General features: G+C 37.9%; 3 protein-coding genes across 7 annotated transcripts in view; 2 read left to right on the forward strand and 1 right to left on the reverse strand.

The window, feature by feature from the left end:
• The first annotated feature begins 150 nt into the window (after positions 1-150).
• On the forward strand, positions 151-12269 carry fam114a1 (family with sequence similarity 114 member A1). Of its 3 annotated transcripts, none has more exons than XM_028018381.1 (13): positions 151-278; positions 2104-2430; positions 2722-2806; positions 3828-4057; positions 4192-4326; positions 4475-4627; positions 4716-4893; positions 6556-6641; positions 8206-8400; positions 8524-8663; positions 8846-8918; positions 10251-10304; positions 11122-12269. In XM_028018381.1, the coding sequence occupies exons 2-13, from the start codon at positions 2110-2112 to the stop codon at positions 11245-11247; spliced, it is 1776 nt and encodes a 591-aa protein (XP_027874182.1). In that variant the 5' UTR covers positions 151-278; positions 2104-2109; the 3' UTR covers positions 11248-12269. The 3 variants fall into 3 exon arrangements, with proteins under 3 accessions (XP_027874182.1, XP_027874184.1, XP_027874183.1); XM_028018383.1 differs by having other exon boundaries at positions 4716-4854; XM_028018382.1 differs by lacking the exon at positions 151-278 and adding an exon at positions 317-452.
• Positions 12270-13199: 930 nt separating this feature from the next.
• On the reverse strand, positions 13200-21437 carry LOC114145049 (uncharacterized). Of its 3 annotated transcripts, none has more exons than XM_028018385.1 (10): positions 21305-21437; positions 18460-18756; positions 16808-17086; positions 16159-16263; positions 16021-16074; positions 15429-15467; positions 15232-15270; positions 15112-15144; positions 14697-14744; positions 13200-14363 (listed from the first exon to the last, which is right to left on the reverse strand). In XM_028018385.1, exons 1-10 carry the CDS (start codon positions 21390-21392, stop codon positions 14347-14349), a joined length of 999 nt encoding a protein of 332 aa, XP_027874186.1. In that variant the 5' UTR covers positions 21393-21437; the 3' UTR covers positions 13200-14346. The 3 variants fall into 3 exon arrangements, with proteins under 3 accessions (XP_027874186.1, XP_027874185.1, XP_027874187.1); XM_028018384.1 differs by having other exon boundaries at positions 13200-14409; XM_028018386.1 differs by lacking the exon at positions 13200-14363 and adding an exon at positions 14393-14500.
• A 59-nt stretch (positions 21438-21496) lies between these two features.
• The window catches only part of klhl5 (kelch-like family member 5), a 52342-nt gene continuing 46827 nt past the window's right edge, over positions 21497-27011 (forward strand). The window contains exon 1 of the mRNA XM_028018380.1: positions 21497-21587. The gene's annotated coding sequence lies outside the window, so the exon portion shown is untranslated. The remainder of the gene's footprint in view (positions 21588-27011) is intronic.

The following is a 27011-nucleotide window of genomic DNA, read 5'->3' on the forward strand; positions in this document are numbered from 1 at the left end:
CATCCCTCTTGAACGCAGGTTTTTAGTAATAGACATGATAATTAATATAGCGAACTGTTCCCCCCATACTAAATAACACCGAAATTAGCTTCTTTTATTTATTTATTTTTTTGCTGTAGATGACGTCAGAAGGTTTGATTAGCTCAGATACCTGGGGGTGTTGTGGCCGCAGTGAATCATCTTGACCAGCGTGACTCTCTGACGCTGTCACAGACCCCGGCCTGCCGACGTGGCGGGGCGGAAGAAGAGCCGCTGGCTGGCTGGCTGGCACCAAACGGGTGAGCTGTAGCTGCTGTCTCTTTCTGGGAAAACAAAACACTGTTTGTGCTTTTTTTGTTGCAGAATTTAATATGTTTACCTTTTTCTGCAGGACGCTGACTTACAATTAAATAAACAATTACGGTAGTTGTCACTGAGATTACGTCTCCAAAGAGTTACTGGTTTAGAGAAAGGTACTTTTTGAATGACTCAGAAATACTTTGTAACAATAACATTTGTTTCCACATTTTTCTCGCGTTGCTGTTAAAGTTGTCATGCTGCAGTTGTAATGTAATGTAATCCGTATTATAAGTAGCTTTATCTTCTTTCATGTTTGCATTTATTCACAACATCTCAATGATAATTTCAGCCGCTTCTTGGTGTATAGATAGCCACATGACTTATTTTACCTGTTTAAACACCACTTCGTTATACTTATTGCTTCAGGAAACATTATGTGTTTATTTAAACAGTTTGACATGCTCTTTATTATTCTAGTTCTAATGAAACTATGTATTAATGCAGTTAACTACCGTATTATATTCAGTGTGTAGAACTTAGAGCGAATAGTCAGTTGCTTAGTAACTTTTTGTATTCTGCAAACAAATAGAGATTATATTGAAAATGTTGGGTGATAATAATAAAAATGCGAGTATACTTTTTCCTGCTGATCACTAGATGGCGACGTTGTTCCCTGTATGTACACTGGCTATTTAAAACTATTTAAACTTTTTCACATTTTTCATGGTACAGCCACAAACTTTCATCCAGTTCATTGGGATTTAATGTGATAGACCACAACAAGGTATTATATGACTCCTAAGTGGAAGTAAAATAATACCTGGTTTTTCAAATATTTTACAAATATAAATCTGAAAAGTGTAACGTGCATTTGTATTCAGTCCTTCCCTGTTATAACCTTATATAAGTTTTTTAATTAGATATAAGTCTGTGCTTTGACTGGTCCATTCTAAAGCATGATAAGCTATTCCATTGTGCCCTGCTGTATGTTTAGGTCCTGCTTCCCTGCCGGAAAGTGAATCTCCGTGTTGGTCACAAGACATTAGCATAACAGGTTTCCTTCTAAGATTGTCTTGTATTTACCTCCAGCCATTAACTCTTCCCAGCATACCCATCTCCAAGACATAATGCTGCCACCACCGTGGATCATGGTGAAGATGGTTTGCTCATGGTGATATGCAGTGTTAGTTTTCTGTTTTAGTATCTTTCATGTGGTTCAAAAAGTCCAAAAAAAAGTCCTCTACGTAGCTTGTGATAAACTGGCAGCATGAAGCATACAACTGTTCGCTGTCAACAGATTTTTCCACCTGGACTGAAGACGTTTGCAGCTCCTCTAGAGTTACCATGGACCATTTGGTTGATTCTCTGATTAATGCTTTTTGTCTCCTCATACAATCTGTCAGTCTTGGTGGACGGCCACGTGTTAGTAGTTTTGTAGTTGTGTAAATTTTCAAAATATGGACTGACTTAGGAGTTTTAGGAGCATTGGTGTTTATTTTTTGGCATGGGAGTAAATAGTACTGAATACAAATGCACATCACATGACATGATAGCATTCTTCCTACTTGACTATTATGAAAGGTTTAAGGGGTATTAATATTCTTGCAGGCATTGTAAGTAATAATTACTTAATAGAAAACTACAAGTCAGCGTCATTAACAACAACTTTAAATTGTGGTTCTTGCTAAATGCCACTGCTGTGCAGGTTTGTTATCCTAATCTCACATTTTAATATTTGGATTGTGAGTTTACGACGTACATAAAGAGTCATAAATAGATTAGATTATATCAGTTGCTCGTCTCAAAGGATCTTCCCTCTTCCAGGTCACCATGTCTCAGGCTGCCCCCTCTGATGCAGAGACTTGCACAGACAGCGGACCTCCGTCTGGACCTGCTCCCCTCACTGATCCCGGCCCTCATCAGGGTGAATCAGCACTCCATGATCATCCGTCGGCTCCGCTGCTGCCTTCTCTCAACGCAGAGAGCATAGACTTCCTTCATGAAGCTCAGCAGACTGCCGTGGAAGACACTACGACCAAACCTGAAACATCTGAGGGTCTGTCAGAGCCTCCTGCTGGGGATCAGGTGGTTGAATGTGACCAAGCAGTGAGCCTGGAGCCAGATCCAGAGAGCTTGGAGGAAGAGGAGAAGGTTTGTGGTGAAGGTTTCCATACATGCTGTTGTAGCTTCTTAAAACATAACACTTTAAAGAAAGCAAAAATAACTACACAGTAATACTTGGAGTTTCTACCTTCCTTCTTGCCACTGATCTTTGGATTCAGTCTCAGTCGCTGTAAAGTTAATTTAATTAAAGTGTTAAAAGCTTCACATTTTCAGCATTTCTAAACCAAAGCTTTTACAACACTACCTAACAATGAAGCTTGTTAAACAGTGTTTTACTACTGCTGTGCTGTGTATAATTGTGTGTCCTCATGTGTGCAGGTGTCGGTCCAGCAGAAAGACCAGGGCTGGGGGGGCTGGAGCACTTGGGGAAAATCTCTTCTGAGCAGTGCCACCTCCACCGTTGGTACGTTTTCCTGCTCCTCAGCTTCTTCTCCCTCACTTCTGTTTCTTCTTCTGTCCCACAAATTTATTTTTGCCTTGTGTTTCTGTTTGTTTCTAAGGACTTAAACTCCTCATTCACGGCACCATCTAAAAAATGTTCAACTTTCTGACTGGTATTAGGAACTGTTCAATTGTATAAATTTTTAGACCTTGTGGAAAAACCTCAGCTCCATTTGAAGAAAAGTAACCCCACAGCATGATGCTTCCTATACCATGCATGGTTGATATTGTGGTGTTTCTTAGGTGATGTTCAGTGTTGTTTTTGTGCCAAACTTTGAACTGTAGCCAATAGTCTATTAGTTTCATTAGATCATAATACCTCCTCTCAAAGATGTAGCCAAACCCAGATGTATTTTTATGGAGGAAAACAACTCTAACATGTAGTGAACTCCATTGTCACATTTTGCTACCTTCCTAAAATAACGGCCTAAGTCATTTTTTGCCAAGCGTGATTCGGGAAATAAAAATTCCACCCTTTATATTGCCAAAAAATAAAAAAACACTTTTGGCAAAAACTGATTATTTTAGGAAGGTGACAATTTAGAAAGCCACATAAATTCCTGCAGCTCCTTCAGAAATGCTGTCGGTCGCTGCACAGCCTCCCTGACCAGTTTTGGAGAAATGTCCTGTTTTTGTAATATCAAGTTCCCTTATAATTTCCTCCTCTCTCCTGGTCTTGCTATATATTGAAATTTGTGTCTTAGAAATGCTACACATCTTAAACTAGATTAAATAATTTTCACTTAGAATTTCCCAAACGTTGACACAGATTATTATTTAATCATGCAACCGGAAGTTGCCTTTTTTATTTTAAATGTAATTTTCAAAAAAAGTCTTCCAAAAGCAATTATTAAGTTTGATTGTGTGCTGCTCCACCTGATTCTCAGAGCTGGCAAAGCAATATGTTGTCAAAAATAACATTATAAACTAAATCACTGGAGATGAAAGAAAGTCTGTTTGTCCTCATTTGTCCCTTGCTTCAGGACACAGCCTGAGCTCCGTTAAGGTGAAGGCAGGTGAGGCTCTTCGTCTCCACAGGACCTCGGTAGGGGAGGAGGCGCTAGAAGAGGAGGACGAGGGAGCAGGGGAGAGGAAAGAGGGAGCAGATCCTGACAGAGCCAGCTTAGAGGAGTCAGCCCCTGCGAGTGCTGCCCCTTCTGCTGCACCCAGTAGGGGAGTTTTCTCCACAATCACACATGCTGTACAGAACACTGTGAGTGAATACACACTTCAAAATCTGATATGTAGGTATTCACTTTGGTTAGGAAACTACAATAGTCAAACATGATAAATCTAATTTAAAAACATAAACTGTCCCTTTAGTGAACTTTTCCCTCTGTCTTCAAGGGTAAGTCGGTCATCAGTGGAGGACTGGATGCCTTGGAGTTCATCGGGAAGAAGACCATGAATGTTCTGGCTGAGAGTGATCCAGGTTTTAAAAAGACCAAGACTCTGATGGAGAAGACCGCATCTCTGAGTCAGGTTTGCAGCCATATAATTATCTGGACCCATAGAAAAGTAAAGAAGTTTCCCAGCCTGAGGAGAAACTATGGGGATTCAGGGATGTTTTTGTAGTTTTACCAAGGTGACCCCTTTGTGCTGAAGTTCTGACGTGACTTTGATTCTTCAGATGTTGAGGGAAGCCAAGGAAAAGGAGCGCGCACGTCTCAGCAACCAGCCGCTGAGTGCGCCCACAGCTCACTACGGCATTCTCTTTGATGACTACCAGGGCTTGTCCCACCTCGAGGCCCTGGAGATCCTGTCCAATGAGAGCGAGGCCAAAGTAAAGCCCACTTTTCAGGAGAAAAAGTCATGTCGCAAACACATTCTGTTTTCACGCTGAGCGCTTAAAGTGCTGCATCTCTTTTTAGGTCCAAGCATTCCTCTCTTTCCTCACGGAGGAAGAGCAGGAGGAGGTGAAGAAGGAGCTGATTTTCATTAAAGAGATATTCATAAAGCAAGAAGAAGAAGAGGATGAGGAGAAAGCAGGAGGAGAGACGAAGGATAATGGTGATCTAAGTTCCCAAATACACTGTTCCACCTCCATATGTGAGTGACCCAGAGCAGCCGGAGGTAGAGGCGGACTCTGAGCGCTGACCCAGGATCAGGCAGTCTTTCATTTTTTATTGCAGACTTCTTGAACAGAGGAGAGGCACATGAAAGTTTTAGCATATTTTTGTTTCATAAAACGTCATCATCAAAACTCCCAAAAGCTGCATCCTCCTTAGAAACACTACACATCTTAAACTAGATTAAACTATTTTAATCTAGTTTAAGATTAAAATGATTTAAAGACATTGTGCCATCATCATTGAAACAGTGCAATGTAGAGTGTCTTCATACACCTTTACAAAAACATTAAATAAAATAATTTTAGATAATAAAAAATATGTAATTTTTTTAGTTATTAAATATTATTTACAATATTTCCCTAATCATTATGGCATCATAATAATTAGAATAAATAACTTAAAAGTTGTGTAAACACCTGATAGTAAGTTAATATTCAATGGCATTTTCATAATTTCACGCTGAATTTAAAAAGCTGTCAAATTGTGAGAAGATTTCCTGAAAGCCATTTCCTGGCTTACAACGATAAGCACACACACCTGCTTTACTGGAAAGACATGTTCTCTCATCTTTCCCATTTTGGAGCGTGACTAAGAAAATAAAATCTCTGATAGACTTGAAAATTGAAGTAACTTTTAGTCACATTTTATCTTAGAATTGTTGGGGTTTGTCTGTAACAGTGCCATCAATGATTTATTTTTTAAAGGACAATATGTGTTGAACTTTTTGGTTGAGCTTATGCCACTGCAATAACAGATTCCTTTATTTACATTTTACTTATTTAATCTATTACACATCTTTACCGTTTTTTTTCTTAAGTAAACTAAATAATCTGGCCTAAGTAAGTATATGGCCATCTATGGCTCTCAGTAATGTGTTTTTTACTCCAAACATTTCTGTTTAAAGTGAGAGTTACACTTTTTCTGTTTGACCTCATACAGTCACACACTTATATTACAAATATCTACTAAAACTTCAATAGTTTTATGCATTGCAGTGTTTTCTTGTAGAAATGTAATTGAAAAAGAAGGTGATTTTTGTGAAGCAGCAAAATTATCTTCCATGTTCAAAAGAGCTAAAAAAAAAGCTAAATTTCCATTAGAATCCTTGTTAGCATATTTTTTCCTGATTAGGTTAAAATTCTCCTTGAATGGACCTTGAGTGTTGATGCAATGCCAGGTTTCAGTCTTATCACATACCACCAGCCTGGCATCCTTTTAATGTTTTAAAGGTCTGAGATGTGTGACGAGCCCCTTCAGGCGGTGTCACAGCTGTGCACAGTTCAGAGTGGGCACCTGGAGGGCTATACATGCACACGCTGCCTGATCCAGTGTCAGTGTTCTGGGGCTGGCGACACATTCACGTTCACCGTCTTAAGGAAAGATGACAGCAATCAGATCCAGACTCTGAATGTGCATGTTCGCTGAGCATCTTCCGATCCCATCGTAATTTTAGCACAGAAAGTGAAATTAATTCAGCATGCAAACAAGAATCAACTCTCAGGTGAAAACATGTTAATCCCAGCATGAAGAAATCAAAGCATTAATCCCAGAGTTTGGGGAGCTGCATGTTTCATGTATCACCTTAATGTTTTGCTGTGTAGATCTAAACGTGTTGAAATGAGTGTCTGTGTTTTGTCAGCTGCCGACGGTGAGGAGTTTGTTAGCGTTCTGACTGAGCTGCTGTTTGAACTTCATGTTGCCGCGACTCCAGACAAACTCAACAAGGTGACGCAAACATGCATACATCTTCACTTTTAGCCGTATTCACATGTATGTATTTGCAGGGCTATCAGTATTTGTTAGAAAGTTTATTGGCTTTAATGATGAGTAAATCAATTAGTCTGGGGATTTTGAGTAAAGTTCAAATCTCTGATATCAAGACACAAACACAGGATTAGCATGGCCGTATTGCACCATTCATTTGAAAATAGTTTTAAGTAAATAACCCTCCTGCTTGACCTTATGACCTGATAGTGTAGCATACACAACTTGATCTCAAGCTCAGCCAGTTTGACTCGGATTCTTTAAACATGTTGATGTTAAACATGTCTGCTCGGATTAAGAGTCACTCACCTCGGCATTATGCTTTTTTGGAGTCTCTTGTTGATTCAGCTAATTATTATTTGGCCACTATGTAGCGATCAAAGGTTGTTTAAAGCTCCTGGAGCTTCCAGCCTAAGATGGTCAGGTGGTCAGTTCATTTTGTTTCACAATGAAACACATGTTTTAGATAAACAAACAGACGTGGCCATTTCAGAAAAATCCCACACCAGGTTAAGAAACAAAGAATTTAGTAATAATTTACAATAAAACTAAGTTGTTTAAACTTTAAAATCTTTTGAGAAGTTTAAACACGTGATTTACATAAATGTTTTATTAAATGTTTGTGAAATTTCATGAAATGTCTAAATGTGTGTGAGAAATGTAGTCTGAATTTATTGTTAGATATAGAAACAAGACTAAGTTTTATATTTTAGGGCTTCTTTCTTTGCCCTATTCTACTTCATTTACTCAGTTTTAGCAATTTTTCATGATATGTTGACATGAAATTTTTAATCTGCTATTACCTTTAAAAATTATTTTAAATTTTGAAGTGTGCCCTATGTTCTTGTGGTTTCCCGAAATACCCAGTGACACATTTTGATTAGGGCAGTTACCCAGTGTGGCATTAGAAAAGGGGTGCATGAATGTACTTATATATACTTATTTTTTAATCTGGTATAAAATAAATATGATTTATTTGTCAGTTTCATATTGAAGAGGTTTTCCAGTGCTTTAATGAGAAATTGTTGCCCCCATGAGTGAGTGCTGCTGAAAAAAGGGAGATTATGCTCCGTACTTTGTGCAGGACTCATATTTTATGCTGCCCTCAAATCTCAATTGATTTCCCGTGTTTTCTTTGGGGGGTTTTTCGGTTTGGGGTAGCAGAAGAACAAGAACCACCACTAGAAACACTTCAGATATTATTCCACAAGGCAACAAGTGTGTGATCCTCATCACACAGATACTCGGAAATACAAGGATGACTGCTAAATATTAGCTGAAGCCATTTTGAGGAATGTTGTTCTCAAACCAGAGCAAATACACATTAATCTACAACCCTAATGACATCCTGCTGCAGGCATTGTGGAAAAATAAAGTACCCTCCTTCAAAGATCCTCTGCATAATCCATGTTCTCTTTTATAGACAGGCATTAACGTACAATCGTGTTCATGCATCTCATTAGCATCCATCACTCGGTGATTTCTCGGCACGCAGAGCTGATGGGTGGTAATTATGCATCTGCAGGCTCGTATGAGAGCCCATGAATGGGCGAACAAAGTGGAGCAGCCAGGAGGAGTAACGTTTTCCGGAGAAAGCGCAGAGGATCAGAAGGATGATGGCCATAACAAAGAAGAAGAGAAGAAGAAAGATGAAGAGGAGCTTGAGGACAAGAGTGATGGGGAAGAAAAGGAAAAGGAGCGTGACCTCCGATCTGTTGAGGTGAAGTCCTCTTAACATTAAGATTTTAATGCTGAAGCTTTCCTCCCAGCTGTCACAGCCTAATTTATTTTGAGTCACTCTTTCAGAAAGGAAGATAAATGATATTTATCCTCCTTTATGCAGGCCATCTACCTGTCATCAGTGGGCAGTCTGGCAGAAGTGACGGCGCGCAGTATCGAACAGCTCCACAAGGTGGCAGAGCTCATCCTTCATGGTCAGGAGCAGGAGAAGCCAGCCAGGGACCAGGCACAAATCCTCACCAAGTACGAGTGGATGAGTGGGAGCGCAACTATTTTTGTTTTTGGTCTTTAGATTTAGACTGTAGGAATGGGAGCGTTACTACAAAGAATTAAAATCTGTGTTATTGCTTTGTTTATTGTCTGGGTGTACCAGGATATATATATATTTTTGCTTAATAACAATTGATGTTTTTTTCCTATTGCAGGTTGACATGTGCCATGTGTAAGGAGGTAGATTGCTTGACCAAGCGGTTCTCTGGTACTCTTCTTCTAGTTGGGGTAGGTGGGAGTGTGTTTGGTTTGGACTTTTGTCATTGTTACTTACAGGCCTGCTGAGGAGTTTACCCACCCCTCATTACACGAGGTGTGGCAAAACATAAAAATCACAGCTCTGTACATACCTCAGTTTTAAAGTCACAGTTCGGTATCTGTTGCACTTGAATGCACCATCAAAGTGTAGCTGTTGGGAAATGTCCTCTCACTGGAGGGCATCCGCCTGATGTTTGGTAGCTGCTGATGTTCTATGAGGCATTTTTGGCTGGTTGAAAGCTGCAGACATCTGGATTTGGACTTCAGTTTTCCTCTGGTGATGTTTACATTTGACTTATCATCCTTCTAGGTGAGTAATTAGCCTAGAGTGTGTTATTTATTGACCTTAAAAACATTTGTCACACTCTGTTCTGTCTGTACACGTTCATGCCAAATCTAAAGGGTTTTACCGCAGATTTTGGTACTTTTAATTGTAAGATTTTAGTGATTCATTTCAACCATTCTTTTTGCTGGATGGTTTAATGTTGATAGATTTTAAAAGCCTGACCATGACTCCTTCTAACTTTTGTCTCACCACTGTAAGGCGTTGGTTTTGTCCGTATGGAAAATATTATACTTGAAGATGTTAATTTTATAGCTCACTTTTTGTTCTGTATCCTATCAGTACATGCCAAAGAAAAACTTGGTTCACTGAGGTCATTGATGATGCTGTTCCAGGAGTATTTAGTTTATGATGGGCTTGAGCCTCGCTTCTTAAGTGCTCTGACCAATTTCTTTCTACTGGAGGTGGCTGTTTGCGTCAGATTCTTGAAACTTGAACACTACTCAACAAGGATGCCAGACACACATCTAAACTGGTTTTAATTTGGTTTGACTGAGCAGGAAAGCATTAAGCTTCTGATATGGCCTTGACCACAAGACCATATCAGACTTAAAAGCTGACTCATCATCAATAAACCAACAAATTCAAATGAGCTCTACCAGTACTTCCAATAAAAATGGTCAAATACCCTGCCCAAGTTATGCCTGCATATTTTTGTGCCTGTATGTGTAATTTTGTGGATTAGAAAAAATTTAAAGTAAATTCAAACTTGTGTAGTCTTTGAAAATAATTGGAATTTGTTGCATATTCAGGCTTTATTGAAAAACGAATGACTCAAATTTATCATTTAGGTTCATGACTCTCCCAGTTATCCATAAACAGATCAGAATTACCGTCTTTGTATCTATTCTTGTGTTTTGCATCCATACAAAGAACATACAAAATACCCTGGAGACAACATGACGATTGCTTGATTTATCGGTCTTGCAATCTCATCTGTTTTGCTGTTTTTCTTTCAGCCACAAAGGAAAGCAGAAGAGTTGAATCCACTTGTAGACAGCGTCCTGCAGGAGGTGAGATTTGCTTTCTTAGCAGTTTTAATAAAAAACAAATCCGTCACAGTCTTAGGTGCCCGGCATCTGATAGAAGATGACACCTCACAATAAAGCTGAGGGTTTATAGAGCTGATATGAGACAAAGGTGACTGCTGCTGGCATGGAGCTACTGAGCTTTTGTGTCTGTGCTGCTTCAAACACATGACTCATGATAAAATTATGCTGAAACTCTATGCATCTTCACCAATTATCTGAGGCTGATCTGCAAATATGACATGGCTGTTGGAAAATAAACAGGGATTTTTCAATACTGATCTGCTCAGTTCATTTTTCATGTGCTATTATGAACTTACACACCGAACACTGAAGTTTGACTGCAAGAGTTTGTGTTTGTATAATCCCTGTTCTTACAGACATTTCCAAAATCCTGCTGTGAAAAGGGATTTCACCCTAATTTCAACTAAGTAATGAAAAAAGGGGGAAACCTAGAGTCAGTTTTTTTTACTATTGCCAATATAATCTGCTTTTAAGAATATAGCTTTAAAGAGGCTTAAATAAGATGGGTTTGGTACTGTAATCCTGTTCATACTGAACAAAAATACATTAACACATATTAGATCAAGAACCTTTGGACATATCGGATTTTCTTTTAATACAGTCATTGGCTAAATAAACAAATGTAGGAGCTGTTTTATGTATTTTACTTGCACTTTGCATCCTTCCTAATCCTATACTAGTGTTCTTTTTCTTTTTCTCTTTTTGCTGCATTCCGAGCTCTTTCTGATTGATGGCGGTGGTGGTGAAGTATAAAAAGAATCTTGTCTCGTCTCTGCAGGGGACCAACAGCACCAACTACATCCATAATGCATTTCAGCTGCTGCTGCCAGTCCTGCAGATCTCCCACATCCAGAGCCAGCACCGCCAAGCTGCTGCAGAGCCAGCAGCACAGCCGCAGCACTGACACCCTCAGTGCACCTGTTTGTCTTAATGTACAGTTGTAAAGTAAAGCGCAGGGCTTTTATGTGCCATAAAGCAGGAGATACCTTAGTGGGAGAATAAACGTTCCTAAAGGAAGCAGATAAATGGACTAATAACATACAACAATGACACAGATGTGTTTATCTGCTTCTTAATTAATAAAGCAACCTGTTATGCTGATAAAATGCTTTTAAGCTCAGTGAAGACCAGTTAATGAGGAACAACCAGCAGTGTGACCATAGATGAAGTCCTGCTGTGGCTCCGGCCTCTCCCTGTACACAGATCATACTTTTCTCATTGTTTAAGTTTACTACATGTATAAAATGTGCTTCTGCGTTAAAGTACATGAACTTCTCTCACTAAGAGCTGATGCTGCCCTACAGCTTGTGCTTGTGATGACTGTAATTAAACAGAATGCACAATAGATTAATTCATCTTAAAACAAGAACAAAACAAGGGACAACAGGCACAAAGGAAATAGGTAAAAACACAATGCTCTGATTGTGTAGTGATCATTTTCTAATTTTAACACTATTGCATCAAAGAATTAGCTTTTTGTTCCCATGTCTCTACTGAATCATTGGAAGATGGGTTTCCCCTGCTGCGGTAACATTTTATTTTATTTTTTTTTAATAATAAAAAATCAGGTGCATCTATGCAAAAGCTGAAAATTATAAAGCATTCTGAAGAAAGGTGATTTCCATTCATATCAATCATTCTTCATAATACTCACATTTATAGAAAAAGACATGAATAGAGAAGTAAACCGTAACTGTTTTCCTCTGGATTGAAACTAAAGATTAGCATTATTGAAAATTTACATTATATTTGTCATGCTGCCTTTTTGTTTCTCTGTTAAATTATATGTGAAGCAACACTACCTTGAGTTTTGTTAACAGTTATGCTTGGTTCCCATATTATATCCATTGAATGTTTAAAAAAAGACTAAATGTTTATTGTATTATGTTTTGGTGCTGCTGCAAATAAAAACATGTGTTAACATCACTGGGAACTGTTTTTGACAGAAATAAACAATAATCCTGATTAAAAATGGAGCTGAACCTGCTTAGCATAAGTAAACAGAGGGTCATCTAACGCAACTGAAGTAAGCGAACAAATCATACAAATGATGCAAAACACAATATAGTGTGATAAAAAAAATCCTCAGAGAATAATGCATTATTGATTAAAATTATATGTGAGATTTTAGAATTTTTAATGATTAATTTTCAAATATATTACATATTGTTGGAATACTTATCGATAAAGATAAATAAGCTGATGCATTTTTTAGTACATAAATGTGGATGATGCTGATGATGGGAGGAACAAAATGAGGATATAATTGGGTAAAGGAAAAATTGAGTTCCCACCAGGTCATTTTTAACCCCTTAACCTTAACTGAACATTTTTCCATTGTATTTTCCGGGGGTGAGGGTCAAAAGGTTTTAATAACCTAGACCTAGATGAGAATTATGCAAAATTGTGTTTGAAACAAAGAGTGGCTTGTGAGATTTAAGTTTGGATGACTCAAATGTCCACTTACTTTGCACATAGTGTATATTCACAGATGCAGAACTGGTATGCAGTCCTTGTTAAATGTTTTCTGATTTGACTCAAAATGTCTGCTGGGGAATTGGCTAGTTGCATATTCAAATACGGATTGTTCAGCATCTGGTTTACTAAGGTTTGTCTGCTCACTGCTGCTGCTGCTACAGTCAGGCTATAGTACAGCCAAGATTACAGCTATAAGCATCTGTAGCAAATTTCTACTATTTGTTATCTACACTTTCCACGTGACTTATTTTATATATATATATATATATATATATATATATATATATATATATATATATATATATATGTTGCTGCAGGTAACTGACTCATTCATGTGGTAAAAGTGCTGCTACTGCTCATAAAAAAATAAGTGAACTATTTATTGATGAAAAATGCTTTAATGGATGAAAAATAGATCAGTTGCTATTTCTGTAACATTATTAACATTTGCACAAGTTATTGCATTTCTCAAAACAATAAGTACAAATCTGTGCACTACTTTAAACAATATCAAGAGCGATAGCTGAGGTTCACCTGAGAGAAACTGTTCAGTTTTGGAGACATTTTCAGGATGTGGTAAAGAAATGCAAGAAACAAATGCATTTTGACTACTTCTTCGACATTTTTGTCTCTACTGACTCAAGAAATGAAATGAAGACTGTTACGTTTTTCGTGGAATTGTTATTCAGCTTTCAAAAGTATAGACATTACAAAAGCAAGTAATGTTATAAAACAGCAGAGAATTGTACAGAAGAAATTAATGCACGTCCACAAGGATAAGAAATGAGAAACTGCTACTATGACGAGCAAAAATAGATAAATATTGTGGAAGCTAAACTAGCAGTTTAATTTTAATTCTTACACAAAATTTGTCCATTTTAGCTTTTGGTGATGGAGAAATGGTAACAAATGAAGCTATACGTTTCATCATTGACTGGTTTTATGAATGTACGGTGGCTCATCCTGGACTTTTACTGACTAAAACAACTTGAAAAGAGACAGAAAGGAAAAGAGTAGAGAATGTATCTTTCATATATCAGAGTTCAGGCTAACCTGGACAATGAATTTCTGTATTTTCTCAGAATCAACTAAGAACAGGGATCATGCTAAAGCAGAATGGTTTCTAATTTAGCAGGGGATTTAAGATTTGTTCTTTTCTGTTGTTTGACATTTGAGTCCTTTGATTACCTCTGAAAAACTTGCAGATAGCTTCAAACAGGCATAAACAGCCTGAGTGGGATGAAGGGCTTTAAGAAGTCTTTTTGGTGAAGCAGTATATCAGCTGAAAGCTGGTCCTCTTTCAGATGGTGAATCTGAAGCAACAACATCTGTACTCCAAGTGTCTCTTATCCATTAACATGTCCAAAGAATGACTTGTAAAATCCATCAAACTTCACTGGGGAGGTTTTAATAACAAACAGTGATCTTTGCATGCTGTATGTCTACAAAACAGGCCTTGAGGTGATGGAGTCTCTTTGTTTTCTTGCCTTAAGACAATTTCTGTGCTCCTTTTATTGCGCGTCTGTCACCACTGTTGTTCTTCTGTGAGGGAGGAGGTAGGAGGATGACGGCGATGATGAAGGGTTTTCTGAAAGTTTTACCATCACACAACTTATAATCAATACTTGACATGGTTAGATTGGATTTTACTTTTAGCACATTTCCACTTTAATTCTTTCCTGAGAGAAACAATAAAGTGTGATTGATTTGCAGCTTTAGCACATGCTATCATTGCAAAAAGATTTTGAAAGTGTACTTTTTTTTCTATGGTTATCAATGAAACCAAACTATAAAATAATGCATGTTGAAATGCAGTATTTCAACATGCATTTGAAATGATGCATGAAAAAAAAACCATGACGGTATTGAGGTTACCTGTATAGCAGCTAAGGGGATTTCCATTCAGCAAAGTTTCGATGTTCTCTAGAAGAAATCATGTTTTTTAAATTACGAGTTCAATAACTGTACATTAGCTATCATTTAAGATGCTGTTAAAATCATTGTTAAAGTCACTGTTAAAATTAGGACTTTTTAACAGCAAAAGCAATGTCCAAAGTATTCTTTATTTTTACAAACACATTTTTTCCTTCTGAAAAGAATATTAAAATCACCTGTAATCTTGACTTTAACCAGATATAAAAGCTATGGTGAGACCTTCCAACTTCAATATAAACAGGTTTTTAAGCAATGCTCCATTCACATTTTTTTGTTGTTTTGAGAGACCGCTGTCTTATGATTAATTTTAAAGTATGAGCATCTCTAGGAAGATCCAACATTAGTGTTTCCTTACCTCTGCTTTCAATTTCTATTATGGGCGAAAGTCCTGACATAAAAAGACAACCAGGCATCAAATGATTACACAACCTTGTAAATTACTTTTAATATAAGCTGCATTTCTGTTAGAACTTACCAGTCCAAGACCTGAGCCGATTCAAACGGTACGTTGTTTCTGTTGGGTAATATGTTTGTTAGAATAGCTCAATAGATGCAATAAAATACAGGCTGAAGATTGAACAAGTAGTTTTGAGAATTTTAATTCTTGTCTGAAAATGCACCAAAGCAATTGAGAGGAATTGTAATAGATACTACATTTTTGTTAGAACCTACCAGGCCAAGACTGACGTCGATTTAAATGGTACGCTGTTTCTGTTGGATAATATATTTGTTAGAAAAACACTTTGGTGTAAACATATTCTGTCCTCTATAAAACTAAGCAACATCAAAACATATTAATATTACTTTGGAAAATTTGCTTTTTACAGAACAACTTGTTTGAAAAACAAAGCCACAAGCTGCTTTATACCATACAAGGTTGCTAGATGTATAAGTATTTGTTTTAATTACTTAGAGATAATCAAAAACATATTCTGGACTTGCTAGCTGGCTAGCTAGTCTAGCTAGCTAGTCTCGGATACTAGCTAGACTAGGTAGTCTAGCTGGCTAGCTAGTCTAGCTAGCTAGTCTCGGATACTAGCTAGACTAGCTAGCTGGGAGCAGCAGGGAGATAGTCTAGCTAGCTAGGCTAGAATGGCCGCTGTTTCCTGAAAAATGCACCAAAGCAACTGAGAAAAACTAAAAGACACAGAATTTTTGTGGTGCCTAAATGCAGTAGCTAGCTACCTTGGTAGCTAGGGACCTAGCTACTTAGGTAGCAGTCTAGCTTACCTAGCTAGCTAGATACCTAGGCAGGTAGGTTTACCTTTTAACTGCCGATTGGGAGGCTGGTACTCAATGTGATGCACAATAGTTTTATCTGTGGAAGAACATGGCTTATTTTATCTGCTTTCATCAAAATGTAAGGTCGATTCACGTGCTAAAGTGTGTTTTTCTCTCTTACTGTTTAAGCGTGTCCCCAGATAGATTTTTCCAAACACAGTTGTGACAACAATCAGGAACACCACACACAGCAGAACCAGAAAGATCCACCTGTAGCTGCACCATCCTGGAGGGCAAACAGGGACTTTTAGATGATTGGTTCGTTTACAGAACATACTTAATACACATGCATGGAGTGAAAAGAATCTATAGATAACAGAAATGAAAATGAAACGTGTTGGGGTTCTGGAAAAGCTTGATGGAAGGAGAAGGAAAAAACACTAGGTTAAGTGACATCCAATTTTCCTCTTCCACACTGGAAAATATGACATGGTTCAGGCTCTAAGTATAGGGAGCACTTAAGAGCGGAACACAAGGAAGTATAGCCAAAATCAATATCAGAGATCTAGAGGATTAGGATGTAGTGTGGTCTTGGAAAGATCAAGCAGTGCAAAGGGAGGGGAAAGACACAGCAGAGATTCAAGTCAACACAAGGAGAATTGAAGGAAATTTGTCCTATTTAAAAAAATGAGTCCAGAGAGGACTGAGAATAAGGACAGTTTGAAGTGAAATGAAAACAGATAGATTTGTTTCTTTGTCTCTCCTCAGGTGCACTGAGTCCACATGGAGAACTGAGAAAAAAACAAACCTCCCTTTATCCTTACACCTACCTCTATCTGCCTGTTTCCATGACAGCCTTTCTGTTTCTGTTCCTGTCAAAACAGTTTGATTGGTGAGCCAAAGGAGGCAGCGGCTTTGATTGGCCGAGTTGGATGATTGAATGAGAGGAAGACAGCAGTAGAAAGCCTGTTCCTGGTTTGCTTTGTCCTCCTCTTCAGGTGGTTGGAGGTACAGGGACCTCTGACCGCTGTAGCCAAACAAAGTATGATTCACGGCCTCGGTGTCGTTCACTTGGAAGACCACTGACACCTCCAGAAGTACCACCAGAACTGTGGATGAGAGCGGAAATTATCTCTTAATTTTAAAATTAAGCGATAATTAACCATGACCGCATGGTGCGGTACAGATAAAAATATACAGATAAAAATAGATAAGGTTGCACTGTTATAGAAGGATCAAACTAAATGACTCCTGTTTTAAGTACCGGTAGCTAGGATCATCAAAATAATTTCTATTTGATACATCCCAGAATAATGAGGCAGAAAGGACTGAGGCTTTAAGATGCCTGCAATAAAACATTGACTTTGTTGTCCTTAAGCCCCTTCATACCTAATTTGAAGGGGTTCAGCACATATTTCATAATTTGACAAATCTGGGCAAATTAGTAAATTTATCCCAATGATGGCTGAAGCTTTTGTTGAAATTAACTCATCCTAAGAGGCAGTGGTAGATTTTGATTCAAACTTTAATTGTTTTCTGCCCAGGCCAGCACACTGCAAAACATTTCAAGGTGGTTTAACTTGAAAATGAAAGTTTACCAGCTGCCTTGAAAATGCAATTCAAGTCAACAAGAAAATTGTTTTGGTTTTAGCTCAGAAATTAAAGGTCATGAAGTTGATTTAACAACAAGAGATAAGTTGTCTAAACTTTGTTTTTTAAATTCATTAGTCTTGAAATGTGAGTTTTAACTTAATGCTGCAATATAAACCAAATAATTATTTCACGATATGCAAGAAAAAACTGCCCTCACCAAGTTAAGGCAAATGTTTATTTTAATGCAACTATTAGTTTGCAAAGCTTGAGCACAATGTCCTGTTCACACTAAAATGTTTTAGAGCAGAAATCATTGTGATTTTTAATAAAATTCATTATCAGATCAGAAATTTTGTTCGTGCAGCTTAAGACAAGAATTTTAATTATTCTAAAGTAAAATAAAGAGTTATTTTAAGTTAATAATATGAGTGAAAATAATAGAAAAGTCTGTGCTCTTTAATAAAACACAAGAGTCAGATCAATGTAATGCACTTCCATCTCAGGATGCTAAAATGTGCCGCTAAGCTAAACCTCTAGTTTATTCAACTCTTGGAGGTTTGCCAAAATGATTAAAAAGTTAACACAACTTGCTACTGTAAATTTATTATTCACAAACTCACACATTTAGGTTTGAAATCAAAAACTCGCAAAATTTAATTGACTAAAAGAGTAGAAGATAGTAAACACTATTAGATGAGGCTCAAATGTTTTACAGTGCACAAGATTCAGTGCAAAAGAATTAGAAAGTTTTCTCTTGTGATTCAACTTTTAAATTAAATGAGTATTTCCATATTTTTATAAACATATCTCACTACTAATTGATGATTAGTAGTGAGATATGATGTTCCTAAGACTGAAACTGCACAGCAGGATAATTAAAATGTGTTACCTGGTGATGAGAGGTTGCTGTGAAGTTCCTCCATGTTCTTGTCTGTTTCACACATGAACAAGTCTGACCTTGAATCTCCTTGGACTTTTTGCGTTTCAGAATGTAAACCTGCTGCGTTTCTTTTTGCCTCTTGTGTGCAGATCTGCTCCAACTGTTCAAGTTCTGGACTTGAAGTAGGATTACAGATGGCCTTTCTTTTATCTTTACCCTTTATTGGCTGCACATTTCCCCCTTTCCGTTCCTCATGCATCGGTTCGTAAGGTCGGTGGGGAAGGCAGTGGAAATTCACCTTTGAAACTGAACAGATGGAGAGAAGGGAACAGTTAAAACGACGATCTCCCAGCAGCAGCAGCAGTCGGCACAAAGTAGGAAAACATCACATGCTCTCAAGTCAGACATCAGAGGAGGATCTTAAAATGGAAGTTGTTTCCGTCAGTTTGTATCTTTCAGGGAGAGACACTCAAGGGAAGAGCGAGAAGGATGAACAAGGAGAGAAACCACTGAAGGCAAGCAACATGAGAACAAAGGTTAAAAAAGGCACTTGTATAAATAACTGTGCTTTCACACAACAATAAAAAAAAAACAACATCCTCTCACAGCTGCCAGTCATGGTGGATCTAATTTGTGACTCTTGAGCAGTGGTTCTCAAACTTTTGCAACAAACAACCTCAGCAAACAATAATGAAGGGAATTTCAAAACTGTAGCACAACAGGAACTGGGCTTTTTAATTCTGTTGCATTTGTGTCAAAAAGACAAGAAGGATATGAATTAATAACATTTTTACTGGACATTTCTATGTAAACTAGCAAAGTAAAAGGGAAGTACCCAAGAATTCAAATGAAAAAGTTGAAGGTTTTTCTCAACAACCCAAACGTCAAAATCCAAATAAACTAATTCTTTGCACGGCTGATGGTTTTTATCTGATTAAGACTGTAACACACCCAACTACCCTCAGGGTAAATTACTGTTTAGTGTCTGACTAAAGAGCTAGGCAGGCCTATGCTTTACATTGCTTTACATAGCATTAAATCTCGCCATCTTGTAGGACAAACAAACAAAACCATGGCGACACATGCAGGAATATCTGAGACAGAGAGTATTAAAACAGTTATTAAAGAAAGGCAGCATGGTTTTCAAAGAAAACGTGAAATTTAATCTTGTGACAAGACCATACCAGATTATGAGTGCTAAAACTTATGAGTAAATAATATGAGCAAATAATTAGTAAATATTAATTTGTAAATAGTTTCCCTGGAAGCTGTGTTGCAGTAAACCCTAATTAAACATACCAATCCTGCTACATCTGAGAAAACCGACAGCTACTGCATTAGTTTTTTTTTTAATTCATGTGCATGTGGTAAGACATTAAGTGGTTTAAGTTTCAAAAGTAGATGTCTAGCCCAGTTTTATAAAAGTATTATCAGTAAGTCTGGAACAAGATTTAACCCAAACTGTGGTCTGGTGAAGAAAATCCAAACAGAAACTGCTCTTGCTTCAGAAAGCATGTCAGTAGCAGAGGCTAACTTGCTGCTTTATTACATAAATCCTCCTAAAGTGTGACAAGTTAATTCCTCTGTTTTTATCTCATCTACTTGTCTCTGATTGCCATAGTTAACAGCAGTTCAGAGATTTTGTTTTGCTTATCAAAAAAACATCTACATATCATCAATCTAACAGCGGTGTATTGTTCTGTTCTGCATGTTCTCCACGCTCACAGGCGAGAAGGACACCATCTAGTACTTAGTTTGCTGCTGACGCCCTGCTCCTGTTTTCTTTTGAGTGGCATCTGACCAAACCACAGATGGATGTGCTGCAACAGTCTTTAAATGTTGGTTAACTCTGCATTCTACCTAGAAATGGCTGATACAAGCATTTATTATGAAAACAACTTTAGTCACATCGAGCACCAGCAGCGGCAGTTGTGACTAAGTTTGAAACCCTTATCATTAAGATGCAACCAAAATGAAAGACAAAAACTTTTTTTTAAAATGTACTTGGACTTTTTTAGGTTGTTGAGACAAAGTGAAGTAAAATCCTCTGACACCATGGCTTTTTTTAAAAATATGTGTTGCAATATTGCTTCCCATTTTCACTTAGATTTTGTAATTCCCACGTTTTAAACTCTAAAATCAAACGGGAACAACGCAGGACAAGTTGAGGGATTCTCACGCCTTGTCCTCATAGTTCAAAATGACTGCCATGTGTTTAAAATTGTGTATTTGCACTGCTCATTAATTCATTCATATGCATTGTAGCCACTTAACTTCCTGAGTGTTGGTGTCTGAATGTATGAAATACAAAGAAGAAGTTGCAGTATATTGTGTTGCTAATAGTAGTCGCTCATCTGCATCTAGAACACAGTTGATCTTGGTTTGGTGATGTTTCCATATCCATGTTCTGACTTTAAAGTTAAATAAGAAGTCATTGGCACTTGTTCCTGGTTGAATGCTACTTGTTTTAGTTTGTGATGGAAGTTCTTCAAACACATCAATCTGCACTTGAGAAGGATTTCTGTTTTGAGCAGAGTCAGTTTATAGTAGAGTTCAGTGTTCTTGAACGCCTCCTCTTGTGGATGCTAATTAGCTCTGTATTTGACTTGTAAACTTTTGATACAAACATTTGTTATAACTGCAACTAAAGATGACCCAAGTATCACCAGTAGCGCCTGGACCACGGTTTGAGAACGACAGCTTTAGAGAGAGACTACACACAACGCCAAGGAACACAAAAAAATTTTGATGTTAGCTTTGAGCAGATGAAGAAGTGGATCTGACTTGACCCAGTACACAGAGGCATGTGGACAGAGTGAAAAGTGTTCAGTTCAAGTTGTTCTGATTGACCCACCTGAGTATATCCTGAATAACTCTGGCAGGCAGATGATGAAGGCGAGGAAAACCAGAAGGAGAAGTTTAGTCACAGCAGCTCTTGCCATGGTCGTACAATCAGGTCTCACACATTGGTTCACACGAGCCACACTGACATGTGGCTCGTAGGAACTCCTTCCTTGTTCAGACACGCAATCGCCTGTGTTCACATCACGTCTGCACCCATCAGTGTTTCTCCCGCAGTTTTCAAGGAGCTCTAATGATTTCGTTCATAGATTGTGCCGTTGAAGGCGACTGAGCGGGTATGTTATACAGAGCAACTTCACTTCCTATTGCACTTCCTGTAATCTTCTCAGAAAGACTTAGAAACAGAGAGAAACAAGATTTCAGATGTTTTCTGCCAGCTGACTGTAAGTACTGGAAACAAATGTCTCTATTTGAGTCTTAAAGATGGCAAGTCTGCTTACAAGAAATGTTCATTTAATTAGGATTTTTGGTCTAGTGTTTGCCCAAGATAGATAGGTACTAATGTCATTAGATGTTTACATGCAGCAAAGGAAATAGCGTAAATGCAAACTCAAAAGAATATCATGGTAGTGACATAACTTTTTGTTTTTGTTTTTCTAAAACCCGGGCTACAAGTCAGTTTGCATTGGATATAGCATGCCTCAGTGCTTCTGCTTTCATTGTGGAAATAAAGAAGGTAAGAAGCACCGGTGTGCCGTTAGTCATATGCATTGATCACCAGATCATCAGCATGCCTGAGAGCTTCAGAGAAGTTATTGTGTTTTTATAGCTGCACATCAGTCTAGGATGGCTTTTACAGCTACTGGCAAACAGTTTAAGCTCACTTATACTATAATGAAGAAGATTATTTGTGGCTGCAAACAGTTAAAGACAGCCACCAATTTCCACCTTACTTGGATGAGCATGACCTTCTCTGTAAACTAAAGTATTTAACAGTTAAAATAAAAGCATGCCTCAGACAGCTAAATTGGGTAATGCCACAATCTTTAGAACAGCAATTAAAGGGGCAGTGTTGTGTGTTTTCCAGGCACTAGTGCCATTTTACAGCATAATCAAGTAGCAATGTTAAGTTGTTATAAAAGTGCTTTATATGCATATCATGTATGACTTAAAATAAAATTTACTTAGTAATTTAACACCTTGAAATTGGGGCTGTGTCTCTTTAAAAACTTCTTCTCTTTCGGAAACTCCCCCTTAAGGAAGTCATCACAACATCACTCCTCTATTGACCCTTTATCAATGTTTTCACCAACGTTGCACTGAGAAGAAGCTCGTATAATGAGCTCAGCAGGTGTGCAGTTCCACCAGGTGTTTGATAATTGCTGCTGGTGAATCTGACAGGAATGAATGTGGGAGTTAAGGAGGAGGGATGCTGTATGAAACGAAAGCTCAGAAGCTTGAAAACTGAAGCTCTGAGGTGGAGCTGTGTCTTTAAGGCGGGGCTAGGTCCACCCAGGTGTTTTGTACAGCTAAATGGTAGCCATGGAAATTAAAGAATTTCTCAAAAATGCATGAAACAATTAAGGAAACACTACAGGTATGGTCTTGATGAGGGAATAATATTATAACATGATGTAAAACTCAAAAAAAGTAAATTTAACATAACACTGCCTCTTTAAATGAAAAGTAAAAGAATCAATTTGTTGAAGTGATCAGCAATAAGTCCAGAAATCTACTTAGCTTAAATGATAGAAATTGTGCAAAAACAAGTGTGCAAACTCCCCCACAACAATGTCCATACAGTCATACACAGGATGGGATGTTTATTACAGATTATTGCTACAAAATGTGGTTTCACAAGATGTTGCTTTGTTATGTTTGCTTTGTTTTCTGTTTCTGCATTTTGGATTAGTTTATGTTAAACAATCCCACTGTGCAATCTAGTGTTGTATATGAGGAGTCTTTTTATATTTTGTGTGAGATCAAATATAATCAAATCAGCCTGTTGGTGGTCTTATCACACCTATTGTATTGCTTTGGAAAAAACAGCTGCAAATGGTGTTTTCATCTCATTTTGCTGTTCATTCAGTTCTAAAAATATAAGTAGAGCATGCTTAAGACTTGTATATATGTAACATTGATGAAGTAGAGTTTTTGTTCAGCTCCTGTGAGGATAGCAGGGTACCCAAACAGATGCTGGGGTTCGATAGAAATCAGTGTGAAAGAAAATGATAAACTTCTTCAACCACAAATGTCATACTACTAGGGGTAGTAGTTGCTGCTGACCATAAAACAACTCTGAATCTCTCAAACGTATATTTTCCTTTGTTTGATCCAACTTGATGTACTGTTGCATGTTTGATGTTGAGGTTTGGACCTTGAGGACCTCTTATCTGGGCTGAATTAAACAAATCCAGCTCATAAACCGAGTGTATCTCGGTTTTTGAGCCACACTCATAAACCGAATGATGAGTGTGGCTGGCAGGTGGAGCCTTATCTCTATCCTACAGCAGCTTGGTGGACTCAGGACAAAGTAAGCAGTGTATAAAAGAGCATGGAAGCTTCTAGATTAAATAAAAACTTAATTTGGTGCTTTTTTGTTTAGTGCTGCTGTAATTTCTAAATATGAAGAGCCCACGGCTAAAATACATACTTTTGTTGACAGTGAATAGCACATCACTGATTAGCATATTTTGTTGGTGGCAAAAACCTACATTAACTTGAAAGCTAACAGCATCGATAGCAGCACTAGCTCAGGGAAAGATGCTGTTCAGCTGCCTAGAGTGCCAGAAATCTCATTAGTCATAACTGCTTTAGAGGACATTGAAGGTTCAAGCTAGCAGACAGTGAGTTAATGAATTAGCTTTTCATTTATGAATATCCATAAATATCCCCAGGAAAGCATACTTATATTTGGAGAACTCAACTCCTCCTTCCAAACCGCCCATAAAACATTACAGGTTGGCGTTGCATGATCATTTCAGCAAAGATGTTGAAAGTCAGGTTTTATCACTGTATTTGGTCAAGATAAAGCAGATTTCAGTCACTTTACAGTCAGCTTGCAGATTTCTTCAAAATATTCAAAAGAAAATGCAGCTTGAGAAGCTGAAATAGTTTGGTGCAATGCTACGAGACTGGCTGGTATCCATGAGGGCCATTTATTTTGACATTGTTGATTGGCCAAGAATAAGGAACAGACTTTAGCTTTTGTGGTAATGCTGAGACAGTTTTCACTCTATGAATGAATGCATGTTAATAAAATTGGTGTTTGAACTATTAAAATAGGCAGTTATAAGTATTTTTTGAGAGGTTGTCAAGTATTTTTCGTCATCTTTGGTTCCTAACACGCACAAATACCTGGGATCCACAGAACCTCAGGAGTTGCTAGTCGATCTAAATTACTCCAAGAGCACTTCAATATCTCATCCAGGAGTTCAAGAAGCCAGAACAAATAAAAACCTGCAGGCCTCATTTACTCCATTACAGTATAAACATGTAAGGGGCAAATACTTTTTCACAACACTGCAAGGCATTTATAGAAAATATCTGCATTAGAGATTACTCTCACTTGAAGGCCGTTTCAATTATTCATTGGACCAAACAGGTGCTTTGCTTTGTTCCACCTTAATCTGTCTTGCTGCACAGTTTGAAGCACCTGTCATGATCAGTGGACAGCAGACATCTATCATTTCCAACTCTGCTGTCAGAGGGCGTAATGAGGAACACAACACAGCTGTGCAAGTGGCTGCAGGATAAAATGTGTGTCGGAGTTTTGGTGTAATAATAAGAGCGAAACCTTTCCCTGAGGCCAGAGTGTTTTCTCAGTGGTGAAGATTAATCACGAACCCTGTTGGATGTGTTGATGGTGTCGTTTTGGACATGGTGCTCCAGGATGTTTCTGGAGCTCTGCATCGCAGCAGAAATCCAGTACAGAAATCCAATAGAAATAATGAGACGACCTGTTAATTTTAGGGATTTAGCGCAAGATCTTAACGCACAGGCGAGGTTCAATAGACCTGCACGGCATTGTATGAAGAATTAGTTTTATTCTTTACATCACATTGTCAATGTGATGATAAAATTAATCATCACCTCTGCTGTTGTTCAACCTATACATGCCAGAGGAAAGTGAACACAGTTTGAACAGATTCAACAGTTGGACTTTAGTTGACAGCTGTATTGTTTTAGAAAGATTAATTCCATCATTATTTTGACGCATGTCTTCCTAAGTTTAAATAAAACATTTAAATACATTTAAATAAAACTAAGCTATGAATCTAATTGCCTAAGAAACTACTCCATGCCTAAATATTCATATTGTTTTGTACAAACCCTCTATTTTATATGTACTATCATAGGATAAAATAAATTAATTTAATCTATTCCGTGGTCTACTCAGAGTCAGAGTCCTGCTTTGGTCCAGGCTGAAACGTCTATTGACTTGACTGACATATGTTTTCTTTTTATTGATCCCTGTCTTCCCTTTAGGTTATACATCGATGAAGGTGACCCGGGTCTATTCGACTCAACCTGCTATTAAATCGGCATATGAGAGTGAAATCCATTTGTAAATAAATTGATGTCATGGACTGTCATTTAATTTAGTAAAGACATTAAAGATTCAGATACATACCGTTGGACATTTCGACTGCCAAAACTGCAATTAAATTACTTGGCCCCTATGATGCTTATTCATGATTTAAGTAAGACATTAATTTAAGGTTATGCAGAAAGCATTTGATGATCACATGAAGGTAAACCAGGATCTTTTTTTAATGCAAATGTTAAAAATACTTCAGCCACAATTATGATAAATAGGTAAAAGGACAGAATAAAAAGTATGAATATTGGGAAATAGAGTGAGTATATTTATCTTTTCAATACAGGGAGGGCGGAGAAGGATGTGGAAGAGGAGGGCTGACAATGAGGTGATTTAGAGCTGTGTCAGCAACTAGGCGTCGTCTGGCTCTCCTGAGACGAAGCCGCTGCGAAGCTTTATGACTTTTTATGGAGAAATTATGATCTTTCATGACAGGATTATCATTATGAGCAATACTTTAGAGGTGATGAAGAGCTTCAGACTGCTCTAATCCATGTGTCTGTCTGAACCACGGAGCTTCATTGTTCTTATTCTGCTCTTCCTTTTTTCCCCCATCAACCAATGAGTGAATTCACGTGCAGTCTTGATCCTGGCCTGATGTGTGGATTCTCATCTTTCAGCCTGGGCTTTAAGCTGAAGGCTGCAGAAAAAAACAGCTTCTTTCTTTTTTTTTCTTTCTTTTTTTAGGTTTTGTTAGCTCTAGTGGCCTTTATTTGAAAATAGTTCGACAGGAAACAGGGTAATCAGAGAGGGGGAAGACATGCGGCAAATGTTGCCAGGCCGGGAATCAAACCTGCGACCACCGCTACGCGGACTAAGGTCTCAATACGTGGGTTGTGCTTTGCCCCTGCGCCACCACAGCATCCCGGACATCGTTTTCATTGTGAAAGAATGACATCAGCACTAAATTGGACTAATATGAGGTGAATTCCCAGGCAGCACCAGTCATGCATCTCTCTATGTTTCTCTCTTCTCCTCTAACCTTTCCAGTGAGAAAATGCCATGTCAATAAAAGCTTTTTAACACAAGAAAATAAAAATCAATGTGCCCCTGCTGCACCTTTTTTTCCTTCTTGAGCTAAGTGCTTCTGCTTCAGCGCTCAAGCTGTTTGCTTGGCAAGAGACAGGTTAAAAAAATCTAAATCTAAAGCACATTATCT

The sequence above is a fragment of the Xiphophorus couchianus genome, chromosome 5 (genome assembly GCF_001444195.1).
Source record: "Xiphophorus couchianus chromosome 5, X_couchianus-1.0, whole genome shotgun sequence".
In the NCBI taxonomy this organism is placed as follows: domain Eukaryota; kingdom Metazoa; phylum Chordata; class Actinopteri; order Cyprinodontiformes; family Poeciliidae; genus Xiphophorus; species Xiphophorus couchianus.